A 14,728-nucleotide genomic window follows, 5' to 3' on the forward strand; every position below is an offset into this window, starting at 1 on the left:
TATAAGAAATCATTTATCTGATTTGTCAAATATGCCATTTATAATTTATATACTTACATGATTTATCAGTATTAATTTTTGTGATTATTTATGGTCGTTTATAATATTTCATAATATTTTTATTCACAATTATATTTTACAACATAAATATATATAATATATTATCTATAAATATATATATTTATATATATTTAAATATATATTAGATATATTTGTATACATATATTTTATTTTATATATATATTTTACAACAAATCTATAAGAAATCATCTGATTTATTAAATATACCATTTATCATTTATATACTCCCATGATTTATCAGTATTAATTTTTCTTATATTTATGGTCATTTATCCTATTTCATGATAATTTCTATTCACAATTATATTTTACAGCATAAATATATATTATTACACGAATATATATATTTATATATATTTAAATATATATTATATATTTTATACATATATTTTCTTTTATATATATACTTTACAACAATTCTATAAGAAATCATTTATCTGATTGATTAAATATGCCATTTATAATTTATATACTTCCATGACTTATCATTATTACTTTTTTGTGATAATTTATAGTAATTTATCCTATTTCATGATAATTTTTATTCACAATTATATTTTACAACATAAACATATATTATATATATATATTTATATATTTAAATATCTATTATATACTTTATACATATAGATATACATATAGATATAGATATATAGATATTTATTTTAAAACAATTCTATAAGAAATAATTTATCCGATTTATGAAATATGCAATTTATCATTTATATACTTCCATGATTTATCAGTATTAATTTTTCTTATATTTATGGTCATTTATCCTATTTCATGATCCTTTTTATTCACAATTATATTTTACAAGATAAACATATTTAATATATATATTCATATATTTAAATATATATTATATACTTTATACATATTCTATAGTGTACAATATGTATAAAGTATATAATATATATACTTTATACATATTATACACTATATAATACATACATATCTATACATATTATAGATATAGATATAGATATAGATATAGATATAGATATAGATATTTATTTTACAACAATTCTATAAGAAATCATTTCTCTGATTTATCCAACCTCCCACAGCTGCTGATTACCCATCCCTAATTTTCCCATTTTTTGCTTTTTTCCCCTCCCCTCCAGAATACATCCAGAAATATGCAACAGAAGAAGCACTAAAAGAGCAGGAAGAAGGCACCGGGGACAGCTCGTCCGAGAGCTCCATGTCTGACTTCTCTGAAGACGAGGCTCAGGACATGGAGTTGTAGTAGAGGAGGCGCCTGCTTTTCAGAGAGACTCTAATTTCCTAACCATGAGAAGCAGACTATAATATTCATATTTAAACAAAGCAATTTTTTTTATTACTAAACAAGGTTTTTATGAATTCTAGCATTGAGCTATATATATATATTTATATATATGTGTGTGTTTATATATAAATATATATATATATCACCCTTTAGGTCTTGATTTTCTCGGTCATGTCCCGGTTCCCGAGGTGCGTTAGAGCATTCCCAACATTCCATTCTGGTAGCAATATGCAGGATGCATGCCTTGAGATTTTCCATTTGGCCAAGTCAGCTTTGGTGTGCTACCAAACAGCTGCCCTGGGAGGGAGGGAATCAGCAAAAAAACCCCAAAATCCAAACAAAGGGTAGAAAAAAGAGAAGGATTTGGTGTCGGCTCGAGGTTCCCACCTGAGGTGTCGGTGTTCCCACCTGAGGTGTTGGTGTTCTACCTGAGGTGTTGGTGTTGCCACCTGAGATGTTGGTGTTCCTACCTCAGATGTTGGTGTTCCCACCTCAGATGTTGGTGTTCCCTCCTGAGGTGTTGGTGTTGCCACCTCAGATGTTGGTGATTCCACCTGAGGTAATGGTGTTCCACCTGAGGTGTTGGTGTTCCCACCTCAGACGTTGGTGTTCCCACCTCAGACGTTGGTGTTCCTACCTCAGATGTTGGTGATTCCACCTGAGGTGTTGGTGATTCCACCTGAGGTGTTGGTGTTCCCACCTCAGACGTTGGTGTTCCCACCTCAGACGTTGGTGATTCCACCTGAGGTGTTGGTGTTCCCACCTCAGACGTTGGTGATTCCACCTCAGACGGTGTTCCCACCTCAGATGTTGGTGTTCCCACCTCAGATGTTGGTGATTCCACCTGAGGTGTTGGTGATTCCACCTGAGGTGTTGGTGTTCCCACCTCAGACGTTGGTGTTCCCACCTCAGACGTTGGTGATTCCACCTGAGGTGTTGGTGTTCCCACCTCAGACGTTGGTGATTCCACCTCAGACGGTGTTCCCACCTCAGACGTTGGTGTTCCCACCTCAGATGTTGGTGTTCCCACCTCAGACGTTGGTGTTCCCACCTCAGACGTTGGTGTTCCCACCTCAGATGTTGGTGTTCCCACCTCAGATGTTGGTGTTCCACCTGAGGTGTTGGTGTTCCCTCCAGGTCCAGCCCTTGGGGTGCAGGGCTTTAGGGGCTCCCCCAGGCTGTGTTTGGAGAACGAGCCAGAGGGCCTGAGCTCAGAGCAGCCCCGTGCAGGGCGTGCAGCCCTGGAGCCCTGCAGAGGCTCCTGCTGGGGATTCCAGCCGTGGATCCCCTGCCCTCCCGAGCCGCGGGCACCGAGCTGCCCTGCTGCCCCCGGGGCTGTGGGCACCGAGCTGCCCTGCTGCCCCCAGGGCTGTGGGCACCGAGCTGCCCCGCTGCCCCCGGCACTGTGGGCACCGAGCTGCCCCGCTGCCCCCGGCGCCGCGGGCACCGAGCTGCCCCGCTGCCCCCGGGGCTGTGGGCACCGAGCTGCCCTGCTGCCCCCGGCCCGCGGGCACCGAGCTGCCCCGCTGCCCCCGGCGCCGCGGGCACCGAGCTGCCCTGCTGCCCCCGGGGCTGTGGGCACCGAGCTGCCCCGCTGCCCCCGGGGCTGTGGGCACCGAGCTGCCCTGCTGCCCCCGGCACTGTGGGCACCGAGCTGCCCCGCTGCCCCCGGCCCGCGGGCACCGAGCTGCCCCGCTGCCCCCGGCCCGCGGGCACCGAGCTGCCCCGCTGCCCCCGGGGCCGTGGGCACCGAGCTGCCCTGCTGCCCCCGGGGCCTTGGAGAGGCTGGGGGGGCTCCTGCTCCCTGCCTGGGAGGGAAGAACCTCCCAGAAGCACCACGGATGAGGAGGAAGCTCCTGGAGCTGGGATGCGCCCGGAGCCCAACTCCTCCTTGCTCTGCCCCTCTGGAACCTGCTGCCCTTCACGGCTCCCGCTTGGCTTTGTCATTTTTGGGGTTTTTTTTTTCCTTCCTTTCTTTTCCCCCCTCCCTCTTGTGCTGGAAGTGTGGTTCAGATGCCTGACAGACCTGGCTGTGTCCTGGGAATTCTCCTCTGACCAGATGGATTGGCCTTGCCAGAGCTGCAGCTCCACGGAATTGTCCCGTTGGCCCAAGCCCACGAATCCATCGGCACCGATTTGCGTTTTCCTTTTTGGTTTTTTTTTTTTTTTGTCTCTTTTTAAATCTTTCTTTCCTCCCCCCTTCTGCACCAGCTTGGTTCCCATCTGCTTGTGTGTGTACAACAGGATAAAAATTCCTTAAGAGTTAACAAAGAAAAATATCTAGGGAAAAACACCACACAAAATTCAAAATTTGAGCTGAATAAAAAAAAAAAAAGCCTAAAAAGCACCGATTGAGGAAGCAAATGAATTCACTCTTTGGTTTTTCGTTGGTTGGTTTGGTTTTCTTTTTTAGTTTTTTTTTGTTGTTGTTTTTTGGGGTTTTTTTCCAGGATGTTTGGGAATTGGAATGTTGGATTTCTCCTGGTGTCTTGCAGCAAACTGAGAGATTTTTAATTTTTTTTTTTGCTGTTGTTCCTAGAAATCTGATAAGTAAATGTCTCCTTGGGATACTTGAATTGGGATAATTGTGCGTCGGAGCTTCAAGCTGAGATGGATTTTTAAAGCTGAATGTTACCTGCTGTTTTCTTTTGGGGATTTTTGGAGGGGTTTGGACAAGATCTTTTCGTTTGTGATGCGACCTGCAGGAAGAAATCAACCCACCCTGAGCGACTCTGGAGCAGAGTGTTGAATGTCAGACTGGTACATTTGCCATTTCCCCAGAATTCTTGGCCTTTGTTTCCTTTTCCTTTGAGACTCCACCGAGCTGGGGCCGGCAGAGCCCAGCCCCACCTCCGATTCATAAAGCACAATCAGTTCCTTTTATTTCTGTTGCTTTTGGGGGAGAAAAACAAAAAAAACTCCATCAAGTCCCACTTGGCTTTGGCATGAATTTCCTTAATAAAAATCCTACCATGAATTTCCTTTCTGTTAATTCCGGGCACGAAGCAAAGGATTTCCCTCTCCTCCTCCTCCTCCTCCTCCTCCCCATCCTCCCAGCAGTGGTGTAGGGCTGTGGCTAGTTCTGTGCTGAAGTTCTCTATCTAGCATTTGTGGCTTGTTGGAGGGTAATATTAATTATTTAACATGTAATGATGTAATTAACTCTTATCTAGCACGTTGTTTGCTCATTAATTTGGGGAGGGAGGGGCCACGTTGAATTCGCTTTCCTGCTGCCCTGGCAGTTTTGCTTGTGCTATAAACCTTTACTTGTAGGTGCTACTTAGGAGTAGAGTCAAGTGCTGGGTGGTGATTTCAGTTTAAAAAGCTTCAAAAAACGAGAAAAAAAAAAAACCACAAAAAAAAAACCAGAACAAAAAAAAACAAAAAGGCAACCAAAAAAAAAAAAAAAAAAGAAATCACAATAAAAATTTGTATTTTTTCAATATTGTATAAAAATAGTGTTCTAATTCCCTCACCCCCTTCCCTTGCAGGGTTTTGCATCTCCATCTTTCCCCTCACGTGGATTTAGGGCTGGATGGGAAACACTAAGCTGGGATTCCAAAAAAAAAATAATTCCCAAAAACTGGGGAAGCACAGCTGGTTGTGTGAGACACAACATGGATGGATTCACTGAGCTTTCCAGGCTGGTGGCTCAGCCCCGAAAATGAACATTGCCAGCACTTCCCAGGCTGAGACAAACCCAGCTCTTGTCCTGGGGGGGAAATCCAGGTGCCAAAAGTGCTGAGAGAAGGAGCTGGGTGAAGGTGAAGGAGCTGGGTGAAGGTGAAGGAGCTGGGTGAAGGTGAAGGTGAAGGTGAGGGTGCTGGGTGAAGGTGAGGGTGCTGGGTGAAGGTGAAGGTGAAGGTGAAGGAGCTGGGTGAAGGTGAAGGAGCTGGGTGAAGGTGAAGGTGAAGGAGCTGGGTGAAGGTGAAGGTGAAGGTGAAGGAGCTGGGTGAAGGTGAAGGAGCTGGGTGAAGGTGAAGGTGAAGGAGCTGGGTGAAGGTGAAGGTGAAGGTGAAGGAGCTGGGTGAAGGTGAGGGTGCTCAGGGTGGGCTGAGGTCCCTCCTGTCCCCCCTCAGACCCCGCTGCTGCTTCCCCTCCTGCATTTCCCACCTCTTCCCTTTTCACCCCAAATCTCCCTTTTCCTCCCAGAATAATCTTTGCCTCCCACAAAAAGATGTCTGTAAAACTTCACCCACCTAATGTGGATGGAAAGGTGTAAGAGCTTTATTTGATCATCTCCAATCCTTTTTTCCCATCTTCAGGGTGATTTTCTCCTTCACCCACAGTGGTGGCGTCACCCTGGGATGGGCTCCCCGCTGCCAGCTTTGCCACAGCCCTGGAGCTGCTTTGGGGCAGCCTTTGCCTTCTCCCCCCGCTGTTTCTCCTCTCTCTCCCCCGAGGTTTCCATGGAAGGAGAGGCCGGGTGGGCACTGCCAGGCCCCTCTGCCCCCGCTGTCCCCAGCCAGGGCTGGCGCTGTCCCCAGCCAGGGATGGTGGCACAGGGAGCAGAGCTGTGCCACAGCCTGGCCCATCCCTCAGCTGTGCCCCTTCCCTCCTCCCTGCACCTGGGAGATCTGTCACACTTTTATATTTTTTTCTCATTTTATCCCTTTTTTCCCATTTTTTTCTCCTCTTCACATCCTGCTGCCCCTTTGCCACAGCCACAATTCCCCCCGTGCTGGGTTCCTGTCAGGTGAGAGCAGAGATCTGTCACATCAGAGATCTGGTTTTGCCCTTGGGTTGAGTTGAGTTTGTGTTATTTTTCCTTTTTTCTCCTCTTTTTTCCTGGCGTTGGTTGCTAGAGTGGCGCAGCTGCCTCTCCTCTGGGTGTAACCTCTCCAATAGCTGTGTATAATTCAAATGTAAACTTCTTTTTTTTTTAAATAAAATCTGTACATACCTTGGGACGTGCCTGGTGTTTGGGCTGCAGGGACGGCCCTGGGCTCCATCCTGGGCTCCATCCTGGGCTCCATCCTGGGCTCCATCCTGGGCCCTGCGTCCCAGAGCAGCTCCAGAGGCACCGCCTGGAATGGCCACCTGGAGGTGATGGTGCTGAGGCCGAAGGTCCCGCAGGTCTTCTCCACCCTCACCCATTCCTTTTGCAGCTCTTCAGGTGATGATGTCCCTCCATCCCTGTGGCACAGCCACGGCCCCCAGGCTGAGGTTTAGGGTTTTTAGGATGATTTTGGGGCTGGATGAGGCAGCACGAGGCACCCCCTGCTCCATTCCTTGGATCCCGAGGTGTCCTTGGAGCTGTCCCAGGTGAGGCCGTCCGGGGTTCCCGGAGTGGGTCATTAATTAACGGCGCTAATTAGGCACAGGGGCTGTTCGCTGGGTGATCGCGTGCAGGGAACGCGGGAGCAGCTCGGGGTGTTTGGGGCAGGTGGCAGGGCTGGCCCGTCCCTTGTCCCCGCTCACCTGCCCTGGCCCGACCTTCCTCTCCATCCTCCTCATCCTCCTCCCCAGCCCGGGGCTGTTTGTCACCAGCCTGGGGACACGCTCTGTGCCACGCCAGTGCCACCTGCTGCCAGCGGGGTGCGACACTGTCCCCGCCCGGGCCACCTCCAACTGTCCCCGGGCTGTGCCCCTGCGACATTCCCATAGGACTTGGGGTGACATTCCCATGGGATACCGGGTGACAGTCCCATGGCACTCTGGGTGACATTCCCACGGGACTCCCCGTGACATTCCCATGGGATACCGGGTGACATTCCCATGGGACTTGGGGTGACATTCCCATGGGATACCGGGTGACATTCCCGTGGGACTCCAGGTGACATTCCCATGGGGTTCCAGGCGACACTCCCATGGCACTCTGGGTGACATTCCCATGGGACTCCAGGTGACAGTCCCGCCCCCCCGGCTGTGTCCCCTCCCTCGGGGTTCCCAGGGCCAGGGGGGTGGCACTGTCGCTGTCCCCTCCGCCCGGCAGGTGGCCCCCGTGCCCCGCCAGTGCCCTCCCAGTCCGGGCAGAGCCGGCGCGGTGCTGGTGTCCCCCTGTCCCCCGGCAGTGTCCCCGTGGCTGCTCTGTCCCCGCTGTCCCCCTAGGGGTGTGGCTGTGCTTTGGGGGGCAGTGTTAGGGTGACATGGGGGGGACACGGACACAGAGCTGGTGGCAGGTGCTGCTCCTGGAGGTGTCACCGTGCCCGGTCTGTGACAGGGTCAAAGGGCAAAGCCCCCAGCCTGGGGCTCCCGGGCATGTGGGTGACACCTCAGGGGCTCTGGGAGCATCACTGTGGGGTGACATTCCCATGGGGCTCCAGATGACAGTCCCATGGGCTCCAGGTGACATTCCCATGGGCTCCAGGTGACATTCCTGTGGGGCTCCAGGTGACATGCCCATGGGACACTGGGTGACATTCCCATGGGGTTCCAGGTGACATCCACATGGGGCTCTGGGTGACATTCCCATGGGGCTCCAGGTGACATTCCCGTGAGACTCTGGGTGACATTCCCATGGGGCTCCAGGTGACATTCCCGTGGGGTTCCAGGTGACATTCCCATGGGGTTCAAGGTGACATTCCCGTGAGACTCTGGGTGACATTCCCATGGGGCTCCAGGTGACATTCCCGTGGGGTTCCAGGTGACATTCCCATGGGGTTCAAGGTGACATTCCCGTGAGACTCTGGGTGACATTCCCATGGGGCTCCAGGTGACATTCCCACGGGACTCTGGGTGACATTCCCATGGGGCTCCAGGTGACATTCCCGTGGGACTCTGGGTGACATTCCCATGGGGTTCCAGGTGACATTCCCGTGGGGTTCAAGGTGACGTTCCCATGGCACTTTGGGTGACATTCCCATGGCACTCTGGCTTTTACCACTGCAGGGCTTTGGGTGTTGTCCCCAAGGAGCTTTGGGTGCCATTCCCATGGGATTTTGGTGTCACTCCCATTGGGCTCTGGGTGCCACCCCAGAGGGGCTTTGGGGCCATTTCCCTGGGTGCCACCCTAAGGGATTTTGGGGTGCCAGCCCCACGGGGTCCTGGCTGCCAGCCCGTGGATTTCTGGGTTCCCACAGGGCTTTGGGTGCTGCCATCCCCATGGAATTCCGAGGACTCTCTGGAGATCTGGGTGCTCTCCCTGTGGAGTTTTGGGTGCCATCCCAAAGGGGTTTGGGTGCCATTTCCATTGGGCTCTGGCTCTGCTTGGTGCCATCCCTGTGGGGACCTGGGTATCACCCCCATGAAGATCTGGGTGCCACCACCATCAGGCTTTGTTTGGTGACATCCCCAAGGTTCTGTGGGTGCCACCCCAGGGGTCTCTGGGTGCCACCCCCAAGAGTCTGTGGGTGCCATCCCAAGGGTCTGTGGGTGCCACCCCTGTCAGGCTCTGGCTGGTGCCACCCCCCAGCCCCTGTGACAGGATCTCAGGGATGCCGTGCTGGCGGTGCCGTGTGTCCATCCCTCTGTCCATCCCTGTGTCCATCCTGTGTCCATCCCTATGTCCATCCTCTGTCCATCCCTGTGTCCATGGATGTGTCCATCCCTATGTCCATCCTCTGTCCATCCCTGTGTCCATGGATGTGTCCATCCCTATGTCCATCCTGTGTCCATCTGTATATCCATCCCTGTGTCCATGGATGTGTCCATCCCTGTGTCCATGGATGTGTCCATCCATCCCTGTGTCCATCTGTGTGTCCATCCTGTGTCCATCCTGTGTCCATCCCCGTGTCCATCCTGTGTCCATCCCTGTGTCCGTCCGTGTGTCCATCCCTGTGTCCATCCCTGTGTCTGTCTGTGTGTCCATCCCTGTGTCCATGGATGTGTCCATCCCTGTGTCCATCTGTGTGTCCATCCCTGGGTCCATCCCTGTGTCCATCCCTGCGTCCATCCCTGTGTCCATGGATGTGTCCATCCTGTGTCCATCCAGACGCCCCCAGCCCCGCGGGCACCCAGACGCGCCAGCCCCGCGCGGTGACCCCGCTGTCCCCGGGGGACACCTGAGCCTCCCGCCGGCCCCGTGCGGCTCCGGTTACGCCCGATTGTTGCTCCCGCTGGAAGAAATGCCGTCAGCGCGGGCGGATCGGATCGGTGGCCATTACTAATGCATGACATTCCCGAGGGACACGGCCCCATCCCACCCTGGGAAGGGCAGGAGGGGCAGCGGGCTGTGGGGAAGGGTTTGGCTCCATCTCGGGCCGTGGGGAAGGGTTTGGCTCCATCTCGGGCTGTGGGGAAGGGTTTGGCTCCATCTCGGGCTGTGGGGAAGGGTTTGGCTCCCTCCTCCTCCATCCAGACTCCAATTCCAGCTCAGGATGTGCCAACGGAGCGAGCCATGACCTGTGGGACACGTGTGTGTGCCCGGCTGGAATGGTGGGACTGGACCAGGATGGACCTTCCCAGATGGATCCCACTGGCCCTGTCACATCCCAGGAGTGCCCCTGCAGGGAACACTCCCAGCTCAGGGCACGTTTGGTGACAAATGTCTCCATTTCCCCCAAACCCGGTGATTCTGAGCCTTTCAGAGCCAGGCTTTCTCCCTCATTCCCAATTTTTAGCTCTTTTCCCCCAACTCCTCCCTTCATTCCATTTTCCTCTCCCCACCTGAGCATGGTGATGACGAATCCACAGCTCCAGACCAAAAAACCACAACCCACAGGAATGGGATGTTCATCCCTGTTCATCCCTGCTCATCCCTGCTCATCCCAGCCTGGGGTGGTGCCCACCAGGGTGACCCAGGCTCCCCCCTGCCTCTCCCTGAGCTTCCACCCCATTTTGGAGCCAGGATCTCATGGAACAGGGAGGATTTGGCCATGGAACATCCTGGGAGGGTTTCCTGGCTGATGCAGCTCCCTGCACATCAATATTGCATCATCCTTATCATCCATCCTTCCATCCATCCATCCATCCATCCCCGAGCCCGGCCCCGCTGAGCGCTGCCCTGCCCGGCCCCTCCGCCTTCCCAGAGCCTCCTGCAGCCCATCCATCCCAGACTGGGCCCAGGAACACAAGAAGGAGATGTAAATTTTTAAACAGGGCCGTTGGCTCCGCTCGGCTTACGCGGGACGAGGCCAATGGGAAATTCCGGCGGCTCCTCGGTGGAGCCGAAATGTTGGAGATGCCAGGAGAGGGATGAGCCTGAGTGAGGGCCCCATCCCCTGCTGGGGCTGGCACCGTGCTGGGGCTGGCACCGTGTCCCGGCTTTGGGGTCATCCCTTGGCACGGGCACCGCCCCAGGGGCCTCCTGGCTTGGGGACCGTCCTCAGCTGGGGCATCCCGGAACTCAGGGACCATTCCGGGCTCTTGGGGATCATTCCAGGTTCTTTCTTGCTTGGAGACCTTCCAAGGACCTTGGGGAGGGATCACCCTGGTTTCTGGGGATCATCTGGGATGCTTCCCACCTTGGGGACAGTTTTGGGGTGCCAGGAACCATCCTGGTGTCTCAGGGACCATTCCAGGCTCTTGGGGATCATTTCAGGAACTCAGGGACCATTCCGGGCTCTTGGGGATCATTCCAGGTTCTTCTTGCTTGGAGACCTTCCAAGGACCTTGGGGAGGGATCATCCTGGTTTTGGGGGATCATCCCTCATCTTGGGGACAGTTTTGGAATGTCAGGAACCATCCTGGGGTCTCAGGGACCATCCCGGGCTCTTGGGGATCATTCCAGGTTCTTTCTTGCTTGGAGACCATCCAAGGATCTTGGGGAGGGATCACCCTGGTCTCTGGGGATCATCTGGGATGGTTCCCACCTTGGGGACAGTTTTGGGGTGCCAGGAACCATCCTGGTGTCTCAGGGACCATCCCAGGCTCTTGGGCACCATCCTGAGGTCCTGAGGACCATCCTGACTTCTGGGGACCATCTGGGGTTGTTCTTTCCTTGGGAATAATTCTGGAGGCTCCAGAAGTGTCTTGAGGTCTCTGGGACCCTCTTTGGGACCATCCTGGCTCCCTCTGGGCTTGAGACCCTCCTGGAATCCTGGGAAGCCTCTGATGGGATGCAGGGACCATCCCAGCTGCTTCCCTGCCTGGCAGCCACCCCTGGGGACCACCCCTGGCTCGGGGGGACCACGCCAGGTCTTGGGGACCCCCAGAGGTGCCCCCGAGCTCCAGGACCTCCCTGGGTTTGGGGACCATCCCAGGACCCTCCTTTCCCCAGCCCCACCCCACAGAGCAGCATCCCAAGGGCATCCCAATCCCAGGATCCACCAATCCCCCACCCATCCCAGCCCCTCCTCCTGTCCTTGCCCTCCCCTCCATCCCTCTGGGGGGGTTCCCCCAGCCCAGCCCCCCTGTCCCCCCACGCCCGGGGGGTTTCACCCCACAGAACCCCCGGGCAGCCCCGATGGCTTCTCCCGCCTCCGTCCCGGCCCCGCAACCCGATCCCGCTCCCGGCGGGGCCGGCCCCAAACTGGTCGGGCTGGTTTGCGGCGCCGGAGCCCGCGCTGCACACGGGCCTGCCCGGGGGGGCGGCACTGACCCCCCCCGAGAGAGTTTTATCCTTATAAATTTGTATTTTTGTTTATTTAGATTTTTTTACAGATGGTTTCAACCTGCGTTATTGCGCTGGGGAGTTTGGGGGGTGATTTGGGTTTAATCTGGTGACAAGAAACGCAGTTTGGGGGGTGGGATATAATTTCAGCAGGATGGGGGCGGGCTGCTCCGTGCGCCCCATCCCTGCAGCGCCGGGACACGGGGGGGACCCCGAGACCACCGGGACCACCGAGAGCGCTTCCCACCCCCCGGGATCCATCACAGACCCACAGCAGTGATCGCACCCCCCGAGCCCCCCATCCCAACCCATGGATCCCACCCCATTATCCCACCCCATCCCATGGATCCCATCCCATTATCCCATCCCATCCCATGGATCCCACCCCATTATCCCATCCCAACCCATGGATCCCATCCCATCCCATGGATCCCATCCCATTATCCCATCCCATCCCGCCCCAGCCCCTCGGGGCGGGCGGCGGCAGCTGCGCCTCTCGGGTTGCGGTGCCCGGGGGTGCGGGGGGGGTCGGGATCGGTTTCCTTCGCCCCCCCGGGCCCGCGGGGGGACTGGGGGGAGTCTCGGCCGCGGGAAACCGAAACCGGATCGGCGCTGTCGGGGCGGCTCAGGTGCGCGGCTCCGGTGTCCGACAGCCGGTGAGCGGCCCCGACGGCGGCCCCGGGGCGGGCCGGCCCCGGCTATAAAAATGCCCCCCCAAGGGAAGGAAGCGCCGGCCGGGGCTCAGCCGTGCCCGGGCCCTGCCCGCCGGACGGAGCCGCCCCGGGGCTCGGGGATGGGCGGGCGCCGCCTCCGCCCCGCGGAGCGCGGGCAGCGCTGGATGGAGCGGGGGCGGCTCCGCCTGCTCGGAGCCCCCGCTCCGCTCCCAGCCCGGGGGGGTCCCGGCATCGCCCCCGGAGCCGAACGGGGGCTCGGACAGCGCCGCTGCCCCGGCGGGGCGGCCCCGGGGGTGGGGAGCGGGGCAGGGGGGGCGGCCCAAGGTGAGCCCGTCCCCCCCTCCCCGCCCCGGGCCCGGCTCCACCTTCCGGGGCACCTGGGCCAATTGGGAGCCGCAGGGGGGGTCCCCCGGCCGGGCTAAGGCCGCCGCCGCCGCCGCTCCCCGCCACTTGTGCGAGCGCCGGGGCCGCGGGCGCGGCGGGGCCCCCCCGGGGATGTGCGGGGTGCCGGGGGGGGGTCCCGTGTCCGTCCGTGCCCGCCCGTGTCCGTCCGTGCCCGCCCGTGCCCCCCGCCCCGCGGGGAGCCCCCCGTCGGGCCGCCCGCAGCGGAGGCAGCGATGGCAGCTCAGGTAAGTGCTGCCCTCGGGCCCGGGGGGGGTCGGGTCCTGCCGGGACCCCCCCGGGGCTCGGGGAGCCCCCTTGAACCGCTCCCTTCCCCCCCCGCTCCCGCTCCCGCTCCCGGCGGGCCCCGAGCCCGGCGCTGCGCTCCCCCCGTCCCGCTTCTCCTCGACGGGAGGGTCCCCGAACCCTCCGGGCTGCGCCCCCCGTGCCTCCCCCGCTCCCGGCGCCCCCCATCCCGCCCGGGCCCCCCGAACCTCGCCCGTCTCCCGTCGGGGCGGTGGCGCCGCGCTCCCGTCCCGGGGGCGCCGCGGGTGACAACGAGATCGGGGGGCGGCCCCACCGCCCGCGGCCCCCGGCCCGGGGGGGGCTCTCTGGGGGTCCCGGGGTGCCCCCCCCGCCCCCGGTGCGCTCCGTGCCCGCTCTGCAGCCCCGGGGGCGGCTCCGCCGGCCCGAATTGTGCCGCTAACGAAAGCCCGGCTCGGCGGCGGCCCGGAACACGGCGGGGCTGCTTTGGGGGGCTGTCCGAGCCCCCCGATCCCCGGCGCGCACCCCCTGCCCGCCCGGTGCTGCGGGGGGCTCGGGCTGTCCCCCAGCCCTGTCTGGGGACCCCAAACCTCGGTCGGGGTGCCCGGGTGGGTCCTGCCCGGGGCTGGGGCTGCTCTGGGGTGAGGAGGCGTCCGCGGGCGCTGGGCGGGGGCCGTGCCCGGTGTCTCTGCGGGCACTGCGGCACAAACCGGCCCGGTTCAGCCCGGCATGGAGCTCCCGGCTGCTCCGTCACTGTCCCCGTCCGTGTCCTGCTCTGTCTCCATCCCTGTCCCCAGCTCAAGCCGCATCCCCTTCCTCGTCTCTAGCCCTGAAAAATTACTGTCTCTGTCTCTGTCCCGTTTCCATGCCCATCTTTATCTGTCCCTGTCCCCATCCCCATGCCCATCCCTGTCTCCTTCTCCTTCTCTTCTCCTTCTCCTCTTTCTCCTTGTCCCACACTTCATCCCCATCCCCACCATCTCCATCCGCGTCCCCATTCCCATCCCTGCCGCTGTCCCCATCCCCATCTTGTCCCTGTCCTTGTCCTTGTCCCCATGACATCTCCATCTTGTCACTGTCCTTGTCCCCATCTCCATCCCCATGCCATCCCCATCTTATCCCTGTCCCCATCCCCATCTTGTCCCTGTTCTTGTCTTTGTCCGCATCCCCATCCCATTCCCCATCCCTGTCCCTGTCCTTTTCCCCCTCCCTGTCCTTGTCCCCATCTTGTCCCCATCCCCATCCTGTCCCTGTCCCCATCCATCCCCACCTGCCCATTCCCATGGATCCAGCCCCGGTTTCAGGGTGTCGAGGCCGGTCTGGTGCCCACCCGCAGTGTCCCCATGGCAGGGCAGCCCCATCCAGGAGCCACCACCATGTCCCCGTCCCTCGCCGTGCCAGGGCCGTGCCCGGGCACCATCTTGGTGCAGCCGGTGCCGTGAGCATCGCAGGTGGCTCCGCCGGTGGCTCCGGTGGCCTTTTGGCTCTGGGGACGGCGTTTTGGCCCCGGGTGGTGGCCAGGGGACCCCGCTGTCCCCAGCTGGAGGTGTGGGTCCCCGGAGGGGCAGCGGGAGCGGGGCCGGGGGGGCCGGGGGGGCCCAT

At 57.1% G+C, this 14,728-nt stretch overlaps 3 protein-coding genes across 3 annotated transcripts in view; 1 reads left to right on the forward strand and 2 right to left on the reverse strand.

Annotated features, from left to right (window-relative positions):
* The window catches only part of UBE2H (ubiquitin conjugating enzyme E2 H), a 58,020-nt gene extending 56,675 nt beyond the window's left edge, over positions 1–1,345 (forward strand). Inside the window, exon 7 of the mRNA XM_054293679.1 lies at positions 1,209–1,345. Within this exon, the coding sequence (XP_054149654.1) occupies positions 1,209–1,333 (125 nt within the window). The 3' untranslated portion in view covers positions 1,334–1,345. The remainder of the gene's footprint in view (positions 1–1,208) is intronic.
* A 332-nt stretch (positions 1,346–1,677) lies between these two features.
* LOC128948913 (collagen alpha-1(I) chain-like) lies at positions 1,678–3,322 on the reverse strand. The gene is made up of 7 exons (XM_054293669.1): positions 2,755–3,322; positions 2,448–2,710; positions 2,178–2,345; positions 2,013–2,138; positions 1,867–1,929; positions 1,804–1,824; positions 1,678–1,762 (listed from the first exon to the last, which is right to left on the reverse strand). Exons 1-7 carry the CDS (start codon positions 3,320–3,322, stop codon positions 1,688–1,690), a joined length of 1,284 nt encoding a protein of 427 aa, XP_054149644.1. The 3' UTR covers positions 1,678–1,687.
* Positions 3,323–12,432: 9,110 nt separating this feature from the next.
* LOC128948914 (translation initiation factor IF-2-like) lies at positions 12,433–14,728 on the reverse strand. Its single transcript, XM_054293670.1, has 2 exons — positions 14,536–14,728; positions 12,433–13,823 (listed from the first exon to the last, which is right to left on the reverse strand). Exons 1-2 carry the CDS (start codon positions 14,726–14,728, stop codon positions 12,433–12,435), a joined length of 1,584 nt encoding a protein of 527 aa, XP_054149645.1.

This window comes from Melozone crissalis, unplaced genomic scaffold (genome assembly GCF_028551555.1).
Source record: "Melozone crissalis strain CALT ecotype California unplaced genomic scaffold, PUWL_Pcris_2 ptg000176l_1, whole genome shotgun sequence".
In the NCBI taxonomy this organism is placed as follows: domain Eukaryota; kingdom Metazoa; phylum Chordata; class Aves; order Passeriformes; family Passerellidae; genus Melozone; species Melozone crissalis.